The sequence below is a fragment of the Trichomycterus rosablanca genome, chromosome 23 (assembly GCF_030014385.1).
Source record: "Trichomycterus rosablanca isolate fTriRos1 chromosome 23, fTriRos1.hap1, whole genome shotgun sequence".
Taxonomy (NCBI): domain Eukaryota; kingdom Metazoa; phylum Chordata; class Actinopteri; order Siluriformes; family Trichomycteridae; genus Trichomycterus; species Trichomycterus rosablanca.
Window position 1 is genome coordinate 14,142,228 of NC_086010.1, and position 25,781 is coordinate 14,168,008.

A 25,781-nucleotide genomic window follows, 5' to 3' on the forward strand; every position below is an offset into this window, starting at 1 on the left:
ATCACAGGGAAAACACACACACACACACACACACAGTAGCTCCAATAAACCTGACTGCATGTGTTACGACCCAGTCTAGGGGGAAAAAGCCGTAACACTTAAGGGTAAATGAAATTAAGAAAAAAATGGTTTTACAAATAGAAACTAAACAGGAAACCCAGAAAATAAATGGACAACAACAAATGCGCGTTTACGGTTTTATATAGTGGATGTGCAAATATTTACAAAGTGGGAGAAGTGATGACTATTTACAATACTATGTACAACACGAATACATATAAAGGACAGAACAGGCTAACACAAACGAACACCGACAGCAACACTAAATACACAACAAGCACCAACTACAACACACGCACGCACTAATCACAGCTATACACAGTTCTCGATAGCCAAAGCCAGTCTGGACTGTGGGAGGGAACCGGAGATCCTGGACGAAACCTGCCCAGGACGTTCTTGCTGTTAGGCGACAGTGCTACCCACCTAGCGGCCCTGACCATTTTAATTGTATTTCATAAATATACACCGGCCAGGCATAACATCATGACCACTGACAGGTGAAGTGAATAACACTGATGATAAAATGGTCACCTGCTGCCTAATATATCCCACCCACTACGAGCTACTGTAGCACAAATTGCTGAAGAAGTTAATGCTGGTTCTGATAGAAAGGTGTCAGAATACACAGTGCATCGCTGTTTGTTGCGCATAGCCGCAGACCAGTCAGTTAGGAAGGTGGTCATAATGTTATGCTTCATCTGTGTATACACATTGAGAATTTAGAATAAGAATAGATTTAGAATTAAATTTAGAAAATAGAGTAAGAATAAGAAATTAGGAATTAAGACACACTTTAAAAAGTTGGTACATACACGTCCATCACTGTGTTCTATCACTTTTCCAATCTTATTAGTGCACTTTTGCAAGTGGTTGATTAATACAAGCTATATTAAGTTCTAACTATCCTGAATGACATTTAACCCAGTAAATATAGCAAAACTTTATTTTACACATGTAAAAAAAAAATACCATCTTCCACAAACCTCCATAGTAACTCATTTTATGTGGGTGATATTAAGTTTATAAGCATTTATTACAAACCCAGGCCTTCAGTGAGTGAGTGAGTGAGTGAATCCCTATTTCTGAAATTAGTTATACAGTTATTATGTTCCTCCCTAAGAAAAGGCTCTTTGTTTTAATGATCCAGACTATTTCAGTAGGCCATAAATTTTCATTTTTGGTTTGAAACGGTGCCATTTGAGTGCACGCTGATATTCTATCCTTTCACTGAGAGGTATACATTTTAAAGATGATGAAATTATCGGCGCGATCTCTCTGCCTGAAACGCGGGAGTGGACCGAGGAAACTCTTCTCCTATACAACTAGATTACCGTGGATAATTGTGTTACACGCAGTATTGATCGAAAAATTGTTGTACTCAGGAAACATCTAAACACGCAATTTCTGAGCTCTCTTTATTGCTATCTATCCTGCTATGGCTGGCTCTTTTTTTTTTTTTTTTTTTTTTTTGAGACGCCAAACCAAAAAAAACAGAAAAGAAAATGTGAATTGTGTAAGTATCATAATGAAAGAAAATAGTGGGTTGGAACATCAGAGAAATTACATTTTTTTACAAGAATCTATTGATCACTTCATATCAAAGGAGTATGTTTGACATAAGATTACCTGCCAGTTTGAACATTAGGTACACTGTGTTATAGCCCGGGGCAGTTGTAAGTCTGCCAAAGGGATTGTAAATAAGGCAGCAGCTGTGAGCGCCTCTGGCTTCGAATCAAGTCGAGCTCCAACTCGAGACAAAGCTAAACTTGATTTGATACAGTTTTAAACCTTGCATCTGTCTAGGACCGCAACTGATAGCACCAATAGTTGATAGCACGTGTAGTCAATCAACAGTGTGCTGGACTAGTAGTTGGGCGGCACGCTGGCTTGGTGGGTAGCACTGTCGCCTCACAGCAAGAAGGTCCGGGTCCTTTCTGTGTGGAGTTTGCATGCCTCCCAGTGTCTGCGTGGGTTTCCTCCGGGAGCTCCGGTTTCCTCCCACAGTCCAAAGACATGCAAGTCAGGGGAAATTGGAGATACAAACTTGTCCATGACTGTGTTCGACATTTAAGACTTGAACTGATGAATCTTGTGTAACCAGTAACTACCGTTTCTGTCATGAATGTAACCAAAGTGTAAAACATGACGTTAAAATCCTAATAAATAAGTAAATAACAATAGATAATACTGGGGTGGCACGGTGGCTCGGTGGGTAGCACTGTCGCCTCACAGCAAGAAGGTCCTGGGTTTGATCCCCATGCAGACTTTGCGTGTTCTCCCCGTGCCTGCGTGGGTTTGCTGTGGGAGCTCCGGTTTCCTCCCACAGTCCAAAGATATGTGATCAGGTTAAATGGAGACACTGAATTGACCTATAGGTGAATAGGTGTGTGTATGTGTGTGTGTATGTGTGTCTGCCCTGCGATGGACTGGCGCCTATTGAAAAGCTGGGATAGGCTCCAGCACCCCCCGCGACCCTAATTGGATAAGCGGTTAAGAAAGTGAGTGAGTGAGATAATACTGGACTAGTAGTCAGAAGGTTGCTGGTTCAAGCCCCACCACTGCCACTCCCTTAACCCCGAATTGCTTGCAATGTATTCAGTCATAACTGTAAGTCGCTTTGGATAAAAGCGTCCGCTAAATGCCGCAAATGTAAATGTCAATACAGCATACCAAAAGCAAAGCACCAGATCCCACCAATGGACATCAAACTCATATATCAATGAACTCATGTATCAATAACAGATGACAAACCAGATGGAACCCACAGCACACCAGGACAATAAATGACACAAAGCAAATCCCAGTATTGGTGAAAAATGCCAGTCTACCTTAAAAATTGCTTGGACCAGGCGGTGTACACAAGAACTGTTTTTGATCACGTAGGTGAAGCTGCCCCGTATAGCGCAGCATGCCAAACTCTTTATTTGTCATATACACTGATCAGCCATAACATTAACACTCACTGTCCATTTGATCAGCTCCACTTACCATATAGAAGCACTTTGTAGTTCTACAATTACTGACTGGAGTCCATCTGTTTCTCTGCATGCTTTGTTAGCCCCCTTTCAGGCTGTTCTTCAATGGTCAGGACCCCCACAGAGCAGATATTATTTAGGTGGTGGATCATTCGTAGCACTGCAGTGACAATGACATGGTGGTGGTGTGTTAGTGTGTGTTGTGCTGGTATGAGTGGATCAGACACAGCAGCGCTGCTGGAGTTTTAAAATACCGTGTCCGTTCACTGTCCACTCTATTAGACTCTCCTACCTAGTTGGTCCACCTTGTAGATGTAGTCAGAGACGATCGCTCATCTATTTCTGCTGTTTGAGTTGGTCATCTTCTAGACCTTCATCAGTGGTCACAGGACGCTGCCCACGGGGTGCTGTTGGCTGGATGATTTTGGTTGGTGGACTATTCTCAGTCCAGAAGAGACAGTAAGGTGTTTAAAAACTCCAGCAGCGCTGCTGTGTCTGATCCACTTATACCAGCACAACACACACTAACACACCACCACCATGTCATTGTCACTGCAGTGCTGATAATGACCCACCACCCAAATAATACCTGCTCTGTAGTGGTCCTGACCATTGAAGAACAGCATGGAAGGGGGCTCACAAAGCATGCAGAGAAACAGATGGACTACAGTCAGTAATTGTAGAACTACAAAGTGCTTCTATATGGTAGGTGGAACTGATAAAATGGACAGTGAGTAGAAACAAGGTGTTCCACATTGTGTAATAAGAAGATGGATCATCATTTACACTCATATGCTGGCTTTGTTTTTTATAACCAGTTAGAATTAGCATGTTCCTTTGTCTTTTTCATACCACGTCTTCTCTCACCTTAAGCTTTTAGTAAAAAAAATAAATACATTATTCTAGCACTTTCAGCTCTCTAACCTCTCACCTGCATATTCCATTACTGTACCAACACCTCATGACCTACCATCAATTAACTCTCCACCAACTCTCAGCTCTTCCAGGACAGTCAGCGTTCACGGGCTTATATTAAATTAATGCCCTGGGTATCATTTTTTATTTTCATTTATTTATTTCAGTCTGGAGTTGAATTGTAAGCACAGCGCTACCTCCTTTTATCGATTATTTAGATGTGTAACAACATTTTTACCTTGAGGAGGTTCTGTAATCTAGCCGAGGTGGGCCGCCGCGTTCAGGCTTTGTGTGTGTGTGTGTACGTTGTTAAATATTTAGCATTTTCGGTCGGCTCTTCAATTTCCTGCGGCTCCAATTTAACCAGTTTGGGCCTCGCAACGCCATAAATTAATCATGGTGGGCTGCAGATTTTAGCATTCACTTTTAAGCAGCAGCTTCCCACCAGCCACATATCACACGCCGTTTAATCCCGACCGAACAAAAGCCCTTAAAGCTTTCTATCCATTACACTCAGTAATACTCACGTTAATGCAGCTCGGCTTACAGAAGTAACCGTATCTATATTCAATAGCTATATTCCCTCTTAGGATTGAAAGGGGTCTGTTTAATTACATCTATTAGAAATACCCATCATGTATTAAAACTAGACATCTATTTCAAATAAGGGTATTCATCTTATATGAGTACATACTGCTAATTTCACATATTGGCCACATCTATGTGTTTGAAATGTACACTTAATGCTTTAACTGTAGTAAAACCAGACCTTTTTTCCCTTTTGCAAAGCCAGGCTTGTTCTTCAGTACAGTATTTAATTCTGGGATCAAAGTAAAGAGTGCCATCTATCGTTGAAACCTGGAATTTTCTGCGCACACAACAAAAGCTGGTTTACATCAAATACTCACTATGAATCAGATATTAATCTGATGTTATGTAAATTTTTTGCAATGCAGCAGTATGATGCAAGACAAACTGTGGGACAAAGTATCATGTCAAGATCTGTCTCGGAATATATGTCTGATGGTGATTTGATTTCACAGCAGCGAGGCGAGGGGGATAGATTCTTCTAGGAGCTCGGCTCACGTTTAATTTTTGTGTACATACGTGCTGTGTTAGTTATAGTAGCATAGTGATTTTTGTAAAGAAATCATTATGCAACGTGTTTATTATTGACATTGACATTTTTAACATATTTTAAAAGCATTTTTTACTCATACCTAATGACAAAAATAATCCACAACAGAATCATGCAGTCTAATTATGTTGTAGTGTTTTATATTACTGCTTACACCATGGTAATTTGTCTTAAAGACAATTATAGGTAGGAGTGTCTAATAGAGTGGACAGTGAGTGGACACGATATTGCTTACTGTAGTTTTAGTAGACAACAAGGATACAAATCTGATGAAACCCTGTTAAAACAAAGCAATAGGTAAGATAGGTAGATGCTATAGAAGATTAGTAAGTGCATGTTAGTTCTCAGCTTAAGTGCTTAGTAAAGAGATGGACCTTAAATGTTGGAACAGACAGTGGAAGTTTCTTCCATGACTTGGGTGCTAGTACAGAGAACAGCCTTGACACCCGTCCTCCTCGAGTTTAGGGTGGAGGATCAAGACAAGCGAGACTTGAGATTGCATATTACAGAGCGGGGGTTTTCGGGGGACAGTGGGAGCCTAGTGGGTAGGGCTTAAACCTGCCTGCTCCAGGGGTGCCGTACAATGGCTGAACCTGCACTCTGACCCCACCCTTCTATACAAGCTGGGATATGCAGAAAAAGAATTTCATTGTACTGTACGTACACATGTTTATGTATATATGACAAATAAGGGCATTCTATTATATTCTATTTCATTCTTATGAGTTATCTTAGTTCACTAAGGTAGCTTGAGGCTGGTCCTCTTTTGATACATTTAAAGCTAATTTTAAAACAGACTGACCTAATACAGGACATAAGATTGGTCTATGAATTCTAATAAATTAAAGAACAAAATGTGGCTGGAGCATCTTGAATAATAAAGCTTTGATTGGTCACTTTACGTATGCTCGTTAGCTGGCAAAATGCGGCACTGTAATGCCATACCTCCACAGTTTAATAAACATATACACCGACCAGGCATGACATTATGACCAACTTCCTAATGCACTGTGTATTCTGACACCTTTCTATCAGAAACAGCATTAACTTCTGTAGCAGTCTGAGCTACAGTAGCTCGTCTGTTGGATTGGACCAGCCTTCACTCCCCATGTGCACCAATAAGCCTTGGCCGCCCATGACCCTGTCGCCGGTTTACCACTGTACATAGATACTGACCAATGCAGATTGGGAACACCCCACAAGAGCTGCAGTTTTGGAGATGCTCTGACCCAGTCGTAAACTCGCTCAAATCCTTACGCTCGTCCATTTTTCCTGCTTCTAACACATTAACTTTAAGGATTAAATTTTCACTTGCTGCCTAATATATCCCACCCACTAACAGGTGCTGTGATGAAGAGATAATCAGTGTTATAACCAGCTCACTTTTCCTGTCAGTGGCCATATGTTATGCCTGGTCGGTGTATAATATTGGCTTATTTATTTATTTATTTTATTTTTAGACATTGAGGTACCAGGATCCTAAATGCTTACTATAACTTGCACTTTAAATATGGCATTTACTAGCAATTTACTGTGTAGACATTATTTATGGACACATCTTATGCACACTTAGCAGGCCACTTAACACATGCATCCCAAACGTCAGCGATTTTTATTTGATTTAATTTGTATTTTTTAATTACCAATTATAAAAATAGATTGGCATTATAGTTAAAGAATGAGGTAATTTTGGACTGAATCCCCTATATACAGCGAGTTTGCTCTTTACATCACACAGGTATGATTAATATTTCCTACTGTGAAACTGTATCACCCATATGTAATGCAAAGAACAATGTGACCTTTTATAAATTATTAAAAAAGCTCATGTACTGAAGTTTTTAAATAGTGCAAGGGTCTGTAGTTCCTTTAATGTAGGAAAAACGTTCATAATACAAGATATTTAATGCTTCCATTATGCATATTCCGTAGCTGAAAACAATCAGTTCCCCACAGACGCTGCTTTTTCTTGTTACATTACTATTTTTCACTATTAATCCATCTATTCAATCCATCTGTTGTTTTATTATATGACCAACATCCACTGTGTATTAGGTTTACTATTAAAACAATTCATTACAGTGATGGCATTAATGTATACAGCTGTTCATGCTGCAGGAGTACTGGGTGCTGGTACAAATACATAAATACATGAATAAAGCAACACCTGAGCCATTTGGAAAAATAAATAAATAAATAAAATAATGCCAGTTATACTCATAAACATGACATTTGATTTGAGAACATGTTTTAAAGTAGAGGTGGACAGGATAACCCTAAAAAAAAACACACTAGTGTGGTGTTTTTACATATTTTTAATATATAATATACACTGATCAGCCATAACATTAAAACCACCTACCTGTTTCAACACTCACTGTCCATTTTATCAGCTCCACTTACCATATAGGAGCACTTTGTAGTTCTACAATTACTGACTGTAGTCCATCTATTTCTCTGCATACTTCGTTAGCCCCCTTTCATGCTGTCAGGACTCTCCCAGGACCACTACGGAGCAGGTATTATTTAGGTGGTGGATCTTTCTCAGCACTGCAGTGACACTGACATGGTGGTGGTGTGTTAGTGTCTGTTGTGCTGCTATGAGTGGATCAGACACAGCAATGCTGATGGATGATAGTCCACCAACCAAAAACATCCAGCCAAAAGCGCCCCATGGGCAGCGTCCTGTGACCACTGATGAAGGTCTACAACTCAAACAGCAGCAATAGATGAGCGATCGTCTCTGACTTTACAGGTGGACCAACTAAGTAGGAGTGTCTAATAGAGTGGACAGTGAGTGGACACGGTAGAGCGCTGCTGTGTCTGATCCACTCATACCAGCACAACACACACTAACACACCACCACCACGTCAGTGTCACTGCAGTGCTGAGAATGATCCACCACCCAAATGACCATTAAAGAACAGGGTGAAAGCAGGCTAAAAAAAGGCATGTAGAGAAACAGATGGACTACAGTCAGTAATTGTAGAACTGTAAAGTGCTTCTATATGGTAAGTGGAGCTGATAAAATTGACAGTGAGTGTAGAAACAAGGAGGTGGTTTTAATGTTATGGCTGATCAGTGTATGTGTACCACCCAAATCAAAGATTCACCCAAGTTGTTATATTCATCACACTCCTGGCCGATTATTACTTTACAATATCGTTTTAATGTTGTGATCATTTGTGCTTTGTGCAGTGATTTGCCTGTGTATTAGATTGATTTATTTCAATATGATCATGTCATATATTGCTTTTAAAAGAGCATAGAACATTTGAATGTATTATTGTTAATAATACTAGTAGTAGTAATGATGTTTGGATCATATATTTGTTGCTGGATCTTTTAACACGCTGCCAGATCTGCACAATAATGGTCTGATGAGCACAGAATGACTCTTTTGCATTTGTTATCCTAGTCTTTTGTACTACTTCTCTTTAGAAAAAAATGCAGGATGAAAGTTTGAAAGAATGCAGAAGCCTGGAGTATTTCAAAGATCCTAGATTTTCAGCTCTGGTTGCTTCAGGTTTTCTGAAAGACCCTAAAAAAAGACAATAATATAATAATTATGATAAATCGTATCATAATAATGTGTGGTTAGTGATATTACCATATTGCCTGTGGTTTCCAGAGATTAATTACATGTACATTTAAGTTATGTTGTACAAACCCCAGGGGCGAATTGTCAGTCAGTTAAAAAGGACATTTCTAAAGGCATGATTACAAATAATTTACCATCTAATGTACATAAAATTGTGGAAAATATCCAGGGAATTTGGATAAACCTCAGTTCATGTAGGGCAAGTACAAAAACTATCACATCATAATACCGAATCTGCGTACTTTTTTAGCCTGCTTTCACCCTGTTCTTCAATGGTCAGGACCCCCACAGAGCAGGTATTATTTGGGTGGTGGATGATTCTCAGCACTGCAGTGACACTGACATGGTGGTGGTGTGTTAGTGTGTGTTGTGCTGGTATGAGTGGATCAGACACAGCAGTGCTGCAGGAGTTTTTAAATAACGTGTCCACTCACTGTCCACTCTATTAGACACTCCTAGCTAATAGGTCCACCTTGTAGATGTAAAGTCAGAGACGATCGCTCATCTATTGCTGCTGTTTGAGTTGGTCATCTTGTAGACCTTCATCAGTGGTCACAGGACGCTGCCCACGGGGCGCTGTTGGCTGGACTATTCTCAGTCCAGCAGTGACAGTGAGGTGGACAGAGAAATGCAGAGAAACAGATGGACTACAGTTAGTAATTGTAGAACAACAAAGTGCTTCTATATGGAAAGTGGAGCTGATAAAATGGACAGTGAGTGTAGAAACAAGGAGGTAGAAACGAGGATGTTATGGCTGATCAGTGTATGTGAAGGGACCATTGACGCACAGGTGTATATTGGGATTTTAAAGAGTCACATGCTGCCAACCAAGTCCATGATTATTTCAGTACAATGCAGACCAGATCTGTCTCATAATAAAAATGTGTGGTTCTTCATGAAAAGGAGAATCAAATAATGCTGACCACATATTATTAAAAGCTGAAGTCTTGCACCAAGCAAGTATGAGCAAAACGTCCACATCCAAAACTGCAGCAATTAGTATTCTCAGTTCCCAAACCAACATATGTTCTTTGTGAACTAATAACCAATTCTCACAAGATGTTTGGCACAAAATGGTGTCATGATTCATTGATTCAAAGATTCATGATACTGTCACTTGTTCCCAGTTCAACTGCTTATTGTGAAATGTTTTAAAATAGTGTATAACCATTTTTTCACTTTTATTCTGTCCTTTGTTCCAAATCCTACATTTACTTATATTAACAAAATACAATTAAGTTGGTCTGTTAAATTAGGAAACTACTTATAAGTGTTTATATTGTATATTACCAATGTCCTCACTTCTGGTAACAGGGTTTGTGGATACAGGATTAAAGACAATTGATTTAAACAATGTCCACTGTATTAAAAAAAGAGTGCTATACAAATAATTTTGGCTTGACATTTTGGCATTTTTCCTTTTTCTTTTGTAGTTGACCAGAAAGACAAGACTTATTTACTGTCAAATCTTACAAACACAGAGGATCAGCTGACCGATAACCTTCAACAACTCACAGAGCTACAGTAAGTTCCAGTAAAAACAAGTAACACCCACTCTGCTAGCTAAACTACAACACAGTTACACCACAGCTTACCTAGCTACATGAAGATACACTAACACCATATTTCATTACCAACTAGCTTGTTAGTAGAGTCTTAGCGTCATAAAGTGCAAATTATAAAAATAAAAAAAAGACGCTAATTAATGAAGAAATGGCAAAAAGCTTTGATGTAAAAGCTGGTAGAAAAAGAAAGAAAAACACATAACAGTGGTAAACATGATGCAGTACCAACTTTTTTTTGTCTTGAAGGCAGCACATGTTGCTCTAAGATCTCAGTGTACTTGTCTGCATTAATGCTGCCATCACAGAAGTGTAAATGACCTTTGCCAAGGGCACTGACACAACCCCATACCATGACACACCCTGACTTTTGGACTTGTTCCTGTTGCTGATAACAGTCTGGATGGTCCTTTTCGTCTTTGGTTCGGAGCACACGGCGTCCATTTTTTTCCAAAAAAGACCTGGAATGCTGATTCTTCTGACCACAATACACGTTTCCACTGTGTGATGGTCCATCCTAGATGCCTCCAAGCCCAGAGAAGTCGATGCCGCTTCTGTAAATGGTTAACATGAGGCTTCTTTTTTTGCACAGTAAAGTTTTAAGTGGCATTTAACTGCATGTAACTCTGTATTGTAGTGCTTGATAAAGGTTTGATAAAGTAATCCCTCACCCATGTGGTTATATCAGCTATTGTTGAGTGGCGGTTCTTGATGCAGTGCCGTCTGAGGGATCGAAGATCACAAGCGTTCAGCTTAAGCTTGCGTCCTTGGCCTTTACGCAATGAAATTCCTCCTGATTCCTCGAATGGTTTAATGAAATTATGCACTGTAGACGGAGAAATATGCAAATCCCTTCTAATATTTCTTTGAGGTTCACTGTTTTTAAACATTTCAATCATTTTCTCACACATTTGTTGACAAACTGGAGATCCTCTGATCATCTTTGCTCATCAAAGACTCAGCCTTTCCTGGATGCTGCTTTTATACCAAACCATGTTTACAATCACCTGTTGACATCACCTGTTTGAAATCACATTATTATTTAGTTTTTTCACCTCATTACTAGCCCTAAACTGCCCCCATCCCAACTTTTTTGGAACGTGTTGCAGGCCTGAAATGCAGGAATAAGGCTATATTAAAAAAAGAAATAAAGTTCACTTACACATCAACAAACTGTAGTTTAACTGGATTTAAGACTTTAATAGATGAAGAAAAATAAGAAGTCAGGTGGTTCAGTGAATTGTCAGCTGAAAGCCTACTGTGTTGTCACCAATCCAACCTCTCTGTGCTCCAGGAGCTCATGTCTCATGAGTATGTGCCACGCCCCTGTCTCTGGGAGCACATGGTTGGGGTGGCTTTGTTTATAGTTTCAAGTTGACGCCCCCTCATGATTATTGGACAATAGAGCTAATGATCCACAGCTGCACCTCATGGAAGGAGTAATAACCGGCGTATATAAAGACTGTGCTGCGGCTTCTGCACTTGATGGTACTTTGTTTAGAGAGTCATGTGTTATGTGTTCTAGTCTAGTTCATGTTTAGCATTAGCATTGTGTTAGCTTGCAGGGTGTAGCTTAGCTTAGGGTTTAGGATAGTTTAGGATCAACTTTCATGTGAGTTTACATGACTGCATGGCAGAGCCAGGATTTGGACTCTCAACCTTTCGACTGACAGCCCAAAACTACCCACTAGGCTACCACTGTTCCATTAGCATTGGCATAGCGTTTAGTATAGTTTGTGTGTGCTTGTGTGTCTTGTATTGTCTTGTGAAACCCAGTCTTGTCCAGTGCTATCATGAATAAACTACACAGATCAGCCATAAGATTATGACCACCACCTCATTTCTACACTCACTGTCCATTTTATCAGCTCCACTTACCATATAGAAGCACTTTGTAGTTCTACAATTACTGACTGAAGTCCATCTGTTTCTCTACATACTGTTTTAGCCTGCTTTCACCCTGTTCTTCAATGGTCAGGACCCCCCAGAGCAGTTATTATTTAGGTGGTGGATCATTCTCAGCACGGCAGTGACACTGACATGGTGGTGGTGTGTTAGTGTGTGTTGTGCTGGTATGAGTGGATAAGACACAGCAATGCTGACAACTCACTGTCACTGCTGGACTGAGAATAGTCCACCAACCAAAAATATATCCAGCCAACAGTGCCCTGTGGGCAGCGTCCTGTGACCACTGATGAAGGTCTAGAAGATGACCGACTCAAACAGCAGCAATAGATGAGCGATCGTCTCTGACTTTACATCTACAAGGTGGATCAACTAGGTAGAAGTGTCTAATAGAGTGGACAGTGAGTGGACACGGTATTTAAAAACTCCAGCAGTGCTGCTGTGTCTGATCCACTCATACCAGCACAACACACACTAACACACCACCACCATGTCAGCGTCACTGGAGTGCTGAGAATGATCCACCACCCAAATAATACATACTCTGTGGTGGCCCTGTGGGGGTCATGACCATTGAAGAACAGGGTGAAAGGGGGCTAAAAAAGTATGTAGAGAAACAGATGTACTACAGTCAGTAATTGTAGAACTACAAAGTGCTTCTATATGGTAAGTGGAGCTGATAACATGAACAGTGAGTGTAGAAACAAGGAGGTGGTTTTAATGTAATGGCTGATCGGTGTATCAGTGCAAACCAGACTTGGTGAGCAGGCACATGGCACATGGAACATGGTACCGAGTCTGAATCCTGGACTTTCCTCTTCCCCAGCCTGAAGTACTGATTGATATTATTACACCCTCATTCCGTCATGCCTAGCCGACTGAACTTATCGCCCAAACCTTCTATCAGAGCCATTTCCACTTCTGCAATTATTCATACTTTGTCACTCAAACGGGCGTGACCTTTTGGCCCGTCGTATAAGCGGCCCGATTGCGGCTGAATAGGCGTTTTCGCCACGTGTATTTAACCGCAGTTTCGCCGTCTCCCTCGCTCCGACGGGCTCCATGCGACTGCTCTAATGCGGGCAAAAGGCGGACGAGTGCATGTTCGCAGCCCACGGAATGTCCAGCAGAGGTTGTGGAAATTGTAATAATTTGTCGTATTGATCCCTTTCGCCACGGCAGTCGGTTCCCATTGTGGCGGAGCAGAAATAGACACTTCATCGATTGCCTCTTTACTGCCTTACTTCCAGGCCTGCGAATGGGGCTTCCTGCCGCTGCGGGGCCCATTGTCTCTCTCGCCTGGAGATTTGAATGACCTCTGATGAAAAAAAAAAAGATTTAAAAATAAATCGCCTCACTCGCCAAAATAGGGGCTTTAATCCTGAAAAGCGGCAGTTTTACTCCCAATGGCAGAAAGCACATTCTGCTTTCTGGATTCAGTCTGCTTCATTTTTTTTTCCCCTTTTTGATTTATTGTGCTCGAGTTCATTCCGGGTGTCGTGTGACAATAGCAGCGCTGTCTGAATACCAGTGATTGAACCTGCTGCAGGGTGTCACTCATATCACTTCAATTCTGCGCCGGATGCAAATGATTGTGCTTAATACTGGTTCTTAAACTTTTCCAGTCAAGAATCTCTTTTAGTATGAAATAAAATTGCAGCTTCTACTGTTATAAGTATCGTTCAAATATAATATTGAGTACATTAGGCAAATAAGAACCGCATGCTATTTAAAATCTATTTTATTTGAATTCTATTCCTAAACGTCCATACCACAAAGTTCAAACCACACACACACTTACACTTCAGCAATTTTTACTAGCTCCGGTTGGCCAATGTCGTTGGACTGTAGGTGGAAACCGGATCTCCCGGAGGAAACACACACGGACACTTCAGCCCTTCTTGGTGCCACTCTACCAGTCGGTTAGGCTTATATCTAAGGCCCTACTAAATTCATGGCCATGAAAATGTGCACTATGAGGCGGTCCTACCAATCCTACAGCAATTCAGTTAGCAATCGGTTAGTCAAATAGTCCATGATGTCAAAGTCTAAAGCAGCTAAAAACACAACAGGGGTTTTACACAGTCAACTGTTTTTTTTTTTTACCTAAGCAGTTTGAGCATCCACTCTCCTTTATCTAAAGAAAGCTGATGAACTAGCTCACAAACCCAAGATATAAACCCTGTCCCTTGAATTTCTGGTGCTGTGCTGAACCCACACTACTTACCGTACCCCTGTTCTGCTTTACATCTTCATGCCGTGTTCATAATTACAGCTGTAATAACACTGGACTGTGATTGTGCATCTGTACAGAATGATGGTGGAGAAGCTTCAGCTGGAGGCTGACGCTGTTCAGAAATCTCTGCTGAAGGCTCGAGACGTTGTGGCAGAGCAGCAGAGACTCGGATCTGACTTGACGGCACAAAGAGATGAAGCCAGGGAGCAGGTACTAGCACACTGGACCAGTGCACCAATTTCCGTAATGTAGAATGGTTAAGGAGCGCTCAGTACACTCAGTTGCTCAATTGCTTGCTATTTAAGGTGCACACTAGACAATCAGTCGCCAATTAGGAAGTCCCACACTACAGCATGGGTCTGTCTGAAAACCTAGTGAGCTGCCTTGCTGCCTACTACCTACCTAGACAGCTGCTATAGTAGAGAGGATTCTAATAAGACATCAAACTCATAAGGCAGATTATTTAGATGCACTACTTAGACAGTGATTATTCAAACCATTGGCTGAGGTGGCACAACCTGCTAGCATGCAAGCTAACATCTCTGCAATATAGATTTAAGATTGACTGTAGTTGGTGACTTGTCTGTACCCACAAAATAGGGCTAGTTTGATGATCACATAGGGGTACAAATACACAAAGTAATAATCAATACAGCAGAACACTGATGAAAACAATAAGCTTGAGCAAATCTAATACAAACAGCAAAAGGTGCTTTCTGATGATACAGCAATGCTAAAAAAGTCACTCAATCTTTCAGTATGATCCTTTCAGCTAGCAAAGTGTGTATTTGTTCCACTAGTATACACATCGATGTCTGAAATGTGAATGGCTTGAATTCTTGTCAAGATGTAATTAATTGCAATTGCTTGGATGGTTTGGAATGCAGTTTAATGACATCATCTGTAGCTTAAAACATGTGAGTCTGTGTGTGTGTGTGTGTGTGTGTGTGTGTGTGTGTGTGTATTTTTGTAGTATTAAATGAAGTGTCTGTGCAGCCAGCTTATAAAAGAGCTTTATATACATATATCCAAGCCTTACATCACCAAGCGCAATGCAAAGTGTCGGATGCAGTGGTGTAAAGCACATCACCACTGGACACTAAAGCTGTGAAGACGTGTTCTCTAGAGTGACGAATCACGCTTCTCCGTCTGGCGATCCGATGGACGATGGAGTCTGGGTTTGCCGATTGCCAGGGGAACAGTACTTGTCTGACTGCATTGTGCTGAGTGTAAAGTTTGGTGGAGGGGGGATTATGGTGTGGGGTTGTTTTTCAGGAGTTGGGCTCAGCCCCTTAGTTCCAGTGAAAGGAACTCTTAATGCTTCAGCATACCAAGAGATTTCATGCTCCCAACTTTGTGGGAACAGTTTGGGGATGGCCCCTTCCTGTTCCAACATGACTGCGCACCAATATACTGTATATATATGGAGAAAAAGGGCTAAAAAGTCAATCAGCTACTGGAAAAGTGTGTATTTTTTCCACCTGTATGCTGTTTGTATGGCCACAATGTGCATGGCCTGATCACTCCAATTGCTAAAACTTAATCAAAATAAATTGAAATAAATAAATACTGTTAAATAAAAAAGAAGAAAAAAAGTGAGCTGCATTTCAAAAGACATGAAACATCTTCAAACCTTATAAAAATGCAGGTATATAATCAGAACTCTTCTCAGAGTTGTAACTTTTCATGCTCTGATTAGCGATGGGCGTCGTGCAGCAGGGTTTATCTTGTTCTAATATGAAAGGACTAACTGCGCGAGCCCTAATTCCAGCTGTAATATCTGAGAACGTCTCGCGTGTGGGAATCAGATGGGATAACGCGCCGTCAGGTAGGAACTTCACAAAAGCCCGGAGACTTAATTAATCCGGGTCTCAGCGAGTTCCTTTGAAATCATTTAAATTCCTCTTTCTTCTCTGCGACGATCCGGCGGGTTAGCGAGGTGGCGCGGTGAATAATTCAGGCTCCTTTTTTTTTCTCGCTCTGGAAGGTGGTTAAATATGCCGCCCGCCTCACTGAGGTAAAGCCGCTGGCAGGGTGAGAAGGAGGGGGCGGGGGCGGGTGCTTAACTGCGACCGACGACGAGGACGGAGATCGTTTTCATGTGTCGTTTGCTCCCTGACGAACTTCGGCTAATTACGGCAGGTGTCACACCGACCACCCGGCTCTCCGATCACCCTCCGTCACCTCAGGAAAGAGCGAACGGATGAGCGAGTGAGGAGGCTAATCAACTTCCTAACACCTCCGCGTCACACAGACACTCGTTCCAGTCTGGATAAAGTGCACAGTTAAAAGAAACTCTCCGCAGTCAGGCTCCGTCTGGTTAACTCGGCCCGCTGTCAGGCCTCGGCTAGATAAAGCACTTTAATATTTCAGCAGCGCGCCGCAGGTGCTTAGCGTAAATGGCTCAATCGAACGCGTTCCATCCATTTGCTTCTCATTTATTCCAAACATGATCCATAACTATGCTTATTTTAGGCAAAATTGAAACCCCCCCCTCGCAAACGAATCACCCCGTCGAAGATTAAAAAAGACAGAGCGTGTATATCAACCTGATCACAGGTTTTAAATACTAAAAACAGCAACGGGGGCCTCGCAGGCGGTAAGAATAAATCCATATTACAAATTGCTTTTGTGAGATCTGATTTTTTAGTATCGAACCTTTGTCCCATTCAGGGGCCTCAGTGGGGAAAGGATACTGATCCTTTACGGAATCAATACACGCCCGTCATCACTGAGCTCCATCTTCTGCTTCACAGCTATATAAGAACACACACACACACACACACACACACACACACGTGTGACACTTTCCATCGGTGTAATACAGTAACACATCAGTGGCTTAACATTTGGCATATACACTGATCAGCCATAACATTAAAACCACCTGTCCATGTTATCAGCTCCACTTACCATATAGAAGCACTTTGTAGTTCTACAATTACTGGCTGTCGTCCATCTCTTTCTCTACATACTTTTAACCTGCTTTCACCCTGTTCTTCAATGGTCAGGACCCCCACAGGACCACCACAGAGTATTATTTAGGTGGTGGATCATTCTCAGCACTGCAGTGACACTGACATGGTGGTGGTGTGTTAGTGTGTGTTGTGCTGGTATGAGTGGATCAGACACAGCAGCGCTGCTGGACTTTATTGTATACCTGCCTTGCTCCCAGTGTTTCCCAGTGACACTGAGCTTGCTGCAACCCTGACCATTTTATTTGCACAGTGAGGCTTTGTTTTACTGCATATCAAATGCGAATTTACTCCATCAGTGGTGTTACGGATACATACAGAGAGCCCTAACATAGGTCGAGGATCACACTGCTCTCTTTGCATTCCTCTATCACTTATGCCAGCTTGAGCACGATGGCTCGGAGGGTACCACTGTCGCCTCACAGCCAGAAGGTCCTGGGTTTGATCCCCAGGTGGGGCGGTCCGGGTCCTTTCTGTGTGTTGTTCATGTAGCCGCCCAGTTCAAATGCGGATCAGAATTGTGCACAGAGAGCCACACCCTGATCAGCATTATTCCCCAACTCTGCACAGGCGCCATCAGTCAGCCAGCAGAGGTCGTAATGCACCAGTTATGAGGAAACTTGGTCTGGCTCATCCCACCCTGAACTACAAGCCAATCATTATTCCTGTAGCCGCCCAGCCCAGCCGGATGGCAGAGCTGATATTTGATACGATGTATTCGAGAGCCCAGCTCTGGTGTGCTAGCGTATTTTACCGTTGCGCCACCTGAGTGGCCGTCATGAAGTCTTTTAATAATAAAAGTTCATGAAGTGCATTATTTTTCCCACAGGAAACGTTACTTTTAGCTCTAACAGTTACTAACATTAACATGTAGCTTAATTTTACCCTATAGCAGTAACGTTGGAGCAGTCGTTCTTAAATCGTGGGTCGCTGTGGAGTCGGTCCTATTGTGCTGCGTGTACAAAAACCGCACTGGTTGATGTTAATGTACACACGACATAATTGCATGCTGCAAAATCCCTGTACTGTCATAAACACAGACACACTTTGGTAAACCTCAGGAATGTTTCTCCCATCGCGTTTGTCATCTGGTGGGAACCAAAAAGATTCAATCTACATACAGTGCTTTAGGGGGGAAAAAAAGTATTGCATCTGACTTTTTAAGCTTCACCACTATTTAAATCCATGGGATCATAGTATAAATTATAATTTATTGTTTATTTTAATGAATTATAATTATTTAAGTTCATTAATTACAATTCTTAAATTTTATTTAATTCTAATCAATTATAATTCTTTAATTTTATTTATTTAATTATTTATTTATCCGGTCAAAAGGTTTAATATTATGTACTGGATACATGGACTTATACCCTTCACTATTTACCACGCTACGTTCACATGTACAATAGACACATGTACAGTCTGTCTATAAATCTATAGCAGTAACAGCAGTTACATAACTCTCCAACCCTGGAATATATGGTTCAGCATGGCAATGGATGGCCTCCTATCTTAGAAGCTCGTTCCAACCAGGAGGCGATCTTTTAACTGGTGTCCCCCAGGGTTTTGTACTTGGTCCTCTTTTGGTCCTCTCTGTTCTTATATTCTCCCATGGCTTCTCTTACTTCTCCAGTGCAGATGATACTCAGCTCATTCTGTCCTTCCTTCCTTCAGACTCACAGCTAAAGTCTGAGCTCGTATCTCAGCATGTCTGGCAGATATCTCACTATGCATGTCAGCTCATCACCTAAATTAAAAACAAAAACATAATGATACTTTTTAAAATCTTCTACCTATATTGTTGTTCTAACAAGCGTTTTAGCCGATTTAAATCCTTACACTGTTGTCTACTTAAACTAGCAACATTTCTATTCCTAGAGAGATGGTCATGGCCAGTACTAATGATTTCTTCTTCTTTGTTTTGGTCTCATTCAGCACAAGAACATTAAAGGACAGCCAATCCTTGCTAGCTTAGACACAAACAATTTGGTATCAGTACTGTTACAGAAAGATATGTGTCATCTGCAAACAAATGCACTAAATTAAATATCTTAACAGAAGCATTAAAGTGAAAATGAAATTGGGCCAAGAACCGAACCTTGGGGTGTTCCAAGAGATGGGGATTCGAGTCTGCAACTCGACTCTGAGTTGCACGTAAGTCGCACACACAGCGACTTCAGACTCGACTCGGACTCATTTCAAATGACTTGGACTCGACTCGTGACTCGCAAAAAGTGACTTGTGTACAACAAAAGTCAGCAACATTAGTTACGTGTGACAATTATACAGTATAAATATTATCCGACATCATTCTGATAATAAGTTTGTGTCATTTCTGCTCTCTAATAACGCTCCGGTCGTCTTAACCCGCAACGCACACAATGGCTAAATGTTCCAGCTAGCTTCTGGCATAGTGCTGAAGTGTCACTCCCTACTCCCTCCTTTGAATTGGAATCTCACTTAAAATGGTGGAATGCCCTACGTAGTGCACTTCACAGGAACAACTGGGGTGAATGGAAGGCTTCAACAGAATTGGCGCTAATGGTTGAAAGAACCGCTTTCTAAACCCTTCTGATTGTAATTTTTAGTAAGAAATGCTGTTATTTGCATTTATTCAGTTTGCGTCACACAGATGATGTGTCAACGAAACGAAGCTTGATTGGATTTCTAACGAGTTCGTGTTTTACTTCACAACCGGGGAAAGTTTGGAGGTTTTTAATTATAAGCACATTTACAAAATAACGGATTCTATTCCTAATGGGACACGCGGTTATAAATTTAATAGCATCTGGAAGAACATAAGCTAAGGTAAGCAGTGGTTATGATTTTTTTTTTGCTGTGTTTTGGATTTTGGCCACTGTGCCGTGATTTATCGGGCACTTTTGTTTTGCAATGAAAACAAAATGTATCAGTTTAAGATTTTAACTGGTACCTTCTCGTTAGGGAAATTACATTTATTTGCACAATGACTAGGAAAGTAAAGGCACTAAATAAAACAACAAAATACACTCACTAATCTGTTGTTTTTTATCTGAACTTACATATTATTTGTTTATTTCTATGCTACATTTCCAATATATGTTTTATGTAGATTATATTGACTCGCGACTTGGACTCTAGCCTAAAGACTCGTGACTTGATTCCGACTCTAGCCTAAAGACTCATGACTTGATTCCGACTCTAGCCTAAAGACTCATGACTTGACTCGGACTCTAGCCTAAAGACTCGTGACTTGATTCCGACTCTAGCCTAAAGACTCATGACTTGACTCGGACTCTAGCCTAAAGACTCGTGACTTGATTCCGACTCTAGCCTAAAGACTCATGACTTGACTCGGACTCTAGCCTAAAGACTCGCGACTTGACTCGGACTCTAGCCTAAAGACTCGTGACTTGATTCCGACTCTAGCCTAAATACTCGTGACTTGATTCAGACTCTAGCCTAAAGACTCGTGACTTGACTCAGAGTCTAGCCTAAAGACTCGTGACTTGATTCGCACTCTAGCCTAAAGACTCGTGACTTGACTCGGACTCGTATTTTGTGACTTGTGAACATCTCTGGGTGTTCCACATGTAAAATCAGCAAATACAAGACGTTTTATGACCTAAACCCAAGATAAAATGCAGGTCTGAGGTTGTTTTGAGAATTTAGGGTTGTGCTTTACTGGGTAAACAAGGTAAATGCCTGGTTAATACTCGATTAGTAGACTACTTTATGACCTCCTAAGAAATCCTTCCACTCTTATAGAAACGGGCAATAAATGGTTCTGGCTTTGAATTAATGTGAATTGGAAAGTTCTGGGTTCTGGGTTTATTCTTTAATTACTTATTGCTCTTTTTTTAAACTTTTGCTAGCATTGATGAGCTCATTATGGCTAATTTTCTATAGAATCATTTCATTAGTTGCTGTACATTTGTTTATGTTGCTCTCTCAGACCGGCTCATTGCACAGAATAGCAGCGTGCGTTATAAATAGGATTTTTTAATTGATACACGAGGAACGCTTTAAGGATTTTTAGGCCCGGGAAATGAAGTGGATGAAGGGCTGAACATGTTATCACCTCTTTCCTTTCTCTATTTCTCGATCTGTCTTCACGACGGCATCATTAGTGCAGAGAGCACGCCAGCGCATCACATCAGCCGTCAAATTAGCACGCTGAGTTTTTAATGATCCGCCTCATCTGCCAAATAAAGCGTGCCCATTGGCTCATTATTGATCTTTATTTGGCCTGATTGGTGCCATTTGATGAAATTGTGATGTCTTTCGAAACACAGTGAGAATGAGGGGAAGGAAGAGAGACTGAGACGAGGCGAGAGATGTTATCCTATATATTCAAACTCATGAATTCTTTAATAAATCTGTATTAAGGTAACACTTTAGTATTAAAAATAAATAAGTTCTTAATTTATAGGTAATAAATTAGAGGTAAGTAGTAGTTTTGCTCGAATGATCTACTTACACCATGGTATAAACAATAGAGCCAAGTCGGTAGACTCGTTGACATGATGTGCGGCAAGACTGCCTTTGCTCCGGCTATTCCATTGTTTCCTATGTATAAGGTCCTAAGACCGTGAAATGAACCGTTTTCTATGTAAAATTTAAACTTTAAGGTTTGTGTTTAGCAATTTAACAGGGTGGGGCAGTCCGGATTCTTCTTGTGTAGAGTTTGCATGTTCTCCCCGTGTCTGCGTGGGTTTCCTCCGGGTGCTCCGGTTTCCTCCCACAGTCCAAAGACATGCAAGTGAGGTAAACTGGAGACACTAAATTGTCCATGACTGTGTTCGATATAACCTTGTGAACTGATGAACCTTGTGTAATGAGTAACTACCATTCCTGTCATGAATGTAACCAAAGTGTAAAACATGACGTTAAAGTCAAAATTTTTCATTCACGTAGCCTTAAGTTTACTGGTTAATTTGCACTGTGAGGTGGTTCTAACAATCCTACGGCAATTCAGTTAGTCAAATGGCAGCAGTTGTAGTCCAGTGTCAGTGCAGCTGAATTTCAACACAGATACTCATCATTCCACTGAATGAGATACAGATTAAATAATCCACAGTATAATCTAATTAACAAATTATTATATGTATATATTAGGGCTGTCGAAGTTAACGCGATACTAACGCATTAACGCGATCTCAATTTAACACGATTAAAAAAAATAGTGCCGTTAACGCAAATTACATTACGACATTACGAGATTTTTTCACTTCTAAAACTAAAGCAATTCATTTTCACCCACGGGAGACAGATTGAATTATTCTCACTGACCACGCTCACACGCACATTTAATGTTATTTAGTTCCGTTTGACAAAAAAAAACCTTCAAAATAGAGCTCACAGTGAAGATAACTGGTTACAAAAGCAGCGACCGCTGATATAGGACGTGTGTGTGTTCAATACTCTGTTCAGTGTCGATACAAGTGATTCAGGAATCGATTCATTGTAAGCGCAGCGTAAGTTTCTTTTCTCATTAAATTCTCCGTGTTTACTGTTATAATGAATGTTGCGGTTGTAAATAAACACCAACTACTACAGAACATTCTGTGTGACTCGCTTACCTGATAAAGCTCAGGCTTAATTATACTGCTTATTACCACAGAGCGGGAGCCGACTCAGAGTCGTTTACGATTTACCGAGGTAAACCACGAATGTACGTGGAATGATAGAATCGGCTCAGATGGGATCGGACTGTATTATCTTTTTAAAGTAAATATTTCAATCAGCAGAATCGCATCGCATGTATGATGTGCACAACGTTAATTACGTGCGTTTATTAATGAACGTTTACGTTAGCTTGTCAGAAGCTTTCTCAATGATGTCTGTGCGGTGGTTGTTTTTTTTACAATTAGTGATGGCAACCCAAGCAACTGTTCCACTGCACTATTTTACACTAAAAACTACACTATTCCATAATGCTCCAGATTGCATCATTATAAATAGGTATCAGTATCGGTATCGGCGAGTACAAAAATACATGTACTTATACTCGGTTGGGAAAAAATGGTATCGATGCATCCCTAGTCAAAACACACTCACTTCGTGTAGAAACGTCCATCAAACCATTGTCACGATACAACCACAGAAAAGTCTGTTACAATAACTGCACATCTGACATTTATACGAAGTCAAGGGTCTCTGCTGGATAGTATTACTGCCTAGTATGTGAGTGAATAAAACTCCCTTACAGTTTTCTCTTGTCCCAGCAGTTTTTAACATAAGTACATTTAGCATAAAATGTGTTCACCATTTTAATTGTAACATTTCACTTAAAAAACCTTGTTTTCTATAACATTTACACAGATTTTTTTTAATGCGATTAATCGCGATTAACTATATGGAATTCAGAAATTAATCGCGATTAAAATTTTTAATCGTTTGACAGCCCTAATATATATATATATATATATATATATATATATATATATATATATATATATATATATATATATATATATATATATATATATATATATATATATATACAGTGTATCACAAAAGTGAGTACACCCCTCACATTTCTGCAAATATTTCATTATATCTTTTCATGGGACAACACTATAGACATGAAACTTGGATATAACTTAGAGTAGTCAGTGTACAGCTTGTATAGCAGTGTAGATTTACTGTCTTCTGAAAATAACTCAACACACAGCCATTAATGTCTAAATAGCTGGCAACATAAGTGAGTACACCCCACAGTGAACATGTCCAAATTGTGCCCAAATGTGTCAATGTCCCTCCCTGGTGTCATGTGTCAAGGTCCCAGGTGTAAATGGGGAGCAGGGCTGTTAAATTTGGTGTTTTGGGTACAATTCTCTCATACTGGCCACTGGATATTCAACATGGCACCTCATGGCAAAGAACTCTCTGAGGATGTGAGAAATAGAATTGTTGCTCTCCACAAAGATGGCCTGGGCTATAAGAAGATTGCTAACACCCTGAAACTGAGCTACAGCATGGTGGCCAAGGTCATACAGCGGTTTTCCAGGACAGGTTCCACTCGGAACAGGCTTCGCCAGGGTCGACCAAAGAAGTTGAGTCCACGTGTTCGGCGTCATATCCAGAGGTTGGCTTTAAAAAATAGACACATGAGTGCTGCCAGCATTGCTGCAGAGGTTGAAGACGTGGGAGGTCAGCCTGTCAGTGCTCAGACCATACGCCGCACACTGCATCAACTCGGTCTGCATGGTCGTCATCCCAGGAAGCTGACGCACAAGAAAGCCCGCAAACAGTTTGCTGAAGACAAGCAGTCCAAGAACATGGATTACTGGAATGCCCTGTGGTCTGACGAGACCAAGATAAACTTGTTTGGCTCAGATAGTGTCCAGCATGTGTGGCGGCGCCCTGGTGAGAAGTACCAAGACAACTGTATCTTGCCTACAGTCAAGCATGGTGGTGGTAGCATCATGGTCTTGGGCTGCATGAGTGTTGCTGGCACTGGGGAGCTGCAGTTCATTGAGGGAAACATGAATTCCAACATGTACTGTGACATTCTGAAACAGAGCATGATCCCCTCCCTTCAAAAACTGGGCCTCAGGCAGTTTTCCAACAGGATAACGACCCCAAACACAACCTCCAAGATGACAACTGCCTTGCTGAGGAAGCTGAAGGTAAAGGTGATGGACTAAACCCAATTGAGCACCTGTGGCGCATCCTCAAGTGGAAGGTGGAGGAGTTTAAGGTGTCTAACATCCACCAGCTCCGTGATGTCATCATGGAGGAGTGGAAGAGGATTCCAGTAGCAACCTGTGCAGCTCTGGTGAATTCCATGCCCAGGAGGGTTAAGGCAGTGCTGGATAATAATGGTGGTCACACAAAATATTGACACTTTGGGCACAATTTGGACATGTTCACTGTGGGGTGTACTCACTTATGTTGCCAGCCATTTAGACATTAATGGCTGTGTGTTGAGTTATTTTCAGAAGACAGTAAATCTACACTGCTATACAAGTTGTACACTGACTACTTTAAGTTATATCCAAGTTTTATTTCTATAGTGTTGTCCCATGAAAAGATATAATAAAATATTTGCAGAAATGTGAGGGGTGTACTCACTTTTGTGATACACTGTATATATGTATATATACCGTATATGTATATATATATATATACATATATATACTGTATATATATATATATATATATATATATTTACACTGATCAGCCATAACATTAAAACCACCTCCTTGTTTCTACACTCACTGTCCATTTTATCAGCTTCACTATCAGCTCACATCATATAGAAGCACTTTGTAGTTCTACAATTACTGACTGTAGTCCATCTGTTGTCTCTGCATGCTTTGTTAGCCCCCTTTCATGCTGTTCTTCAATGGTCAGGACCCCCACAGGACCACCAGAGAGCAGGTATTATTTGGGTGGTGGATCATTCTTAGCACTGCAGTGACAC

At 40.9% G+C, this 25,781-nt stretch overlaps 1 protein-coding gene across 2 annotated transcripts in view; it reads left to right on the forward strand.

Moving 5' to 3' along the window:
* LOC134300842 (uncharacterized) overlaps positions 1 to 25,781 on the forward strand; it is a 291,233-nt gene that overhangs the window by 187,480 nt on the left and 77,972 nt on the right. For both annotated transcript variants that reach the window (XM_062985271.1, XM_062985272.1), the window contains 2 exons: positions 10,124 to 10,214; positions 14,471 to 14,603. In XM_062985271.1, coding sequence (XP_062841341.1) covers positions 10,124 to 10,214; positions 14,471 to 14,603 — 224 coding nt within the window. The remainder of the gene's footprint in view (positions 1 to 10,123; positions 10,215 to 14,470; positions 14,604 to 25,781) is intronic.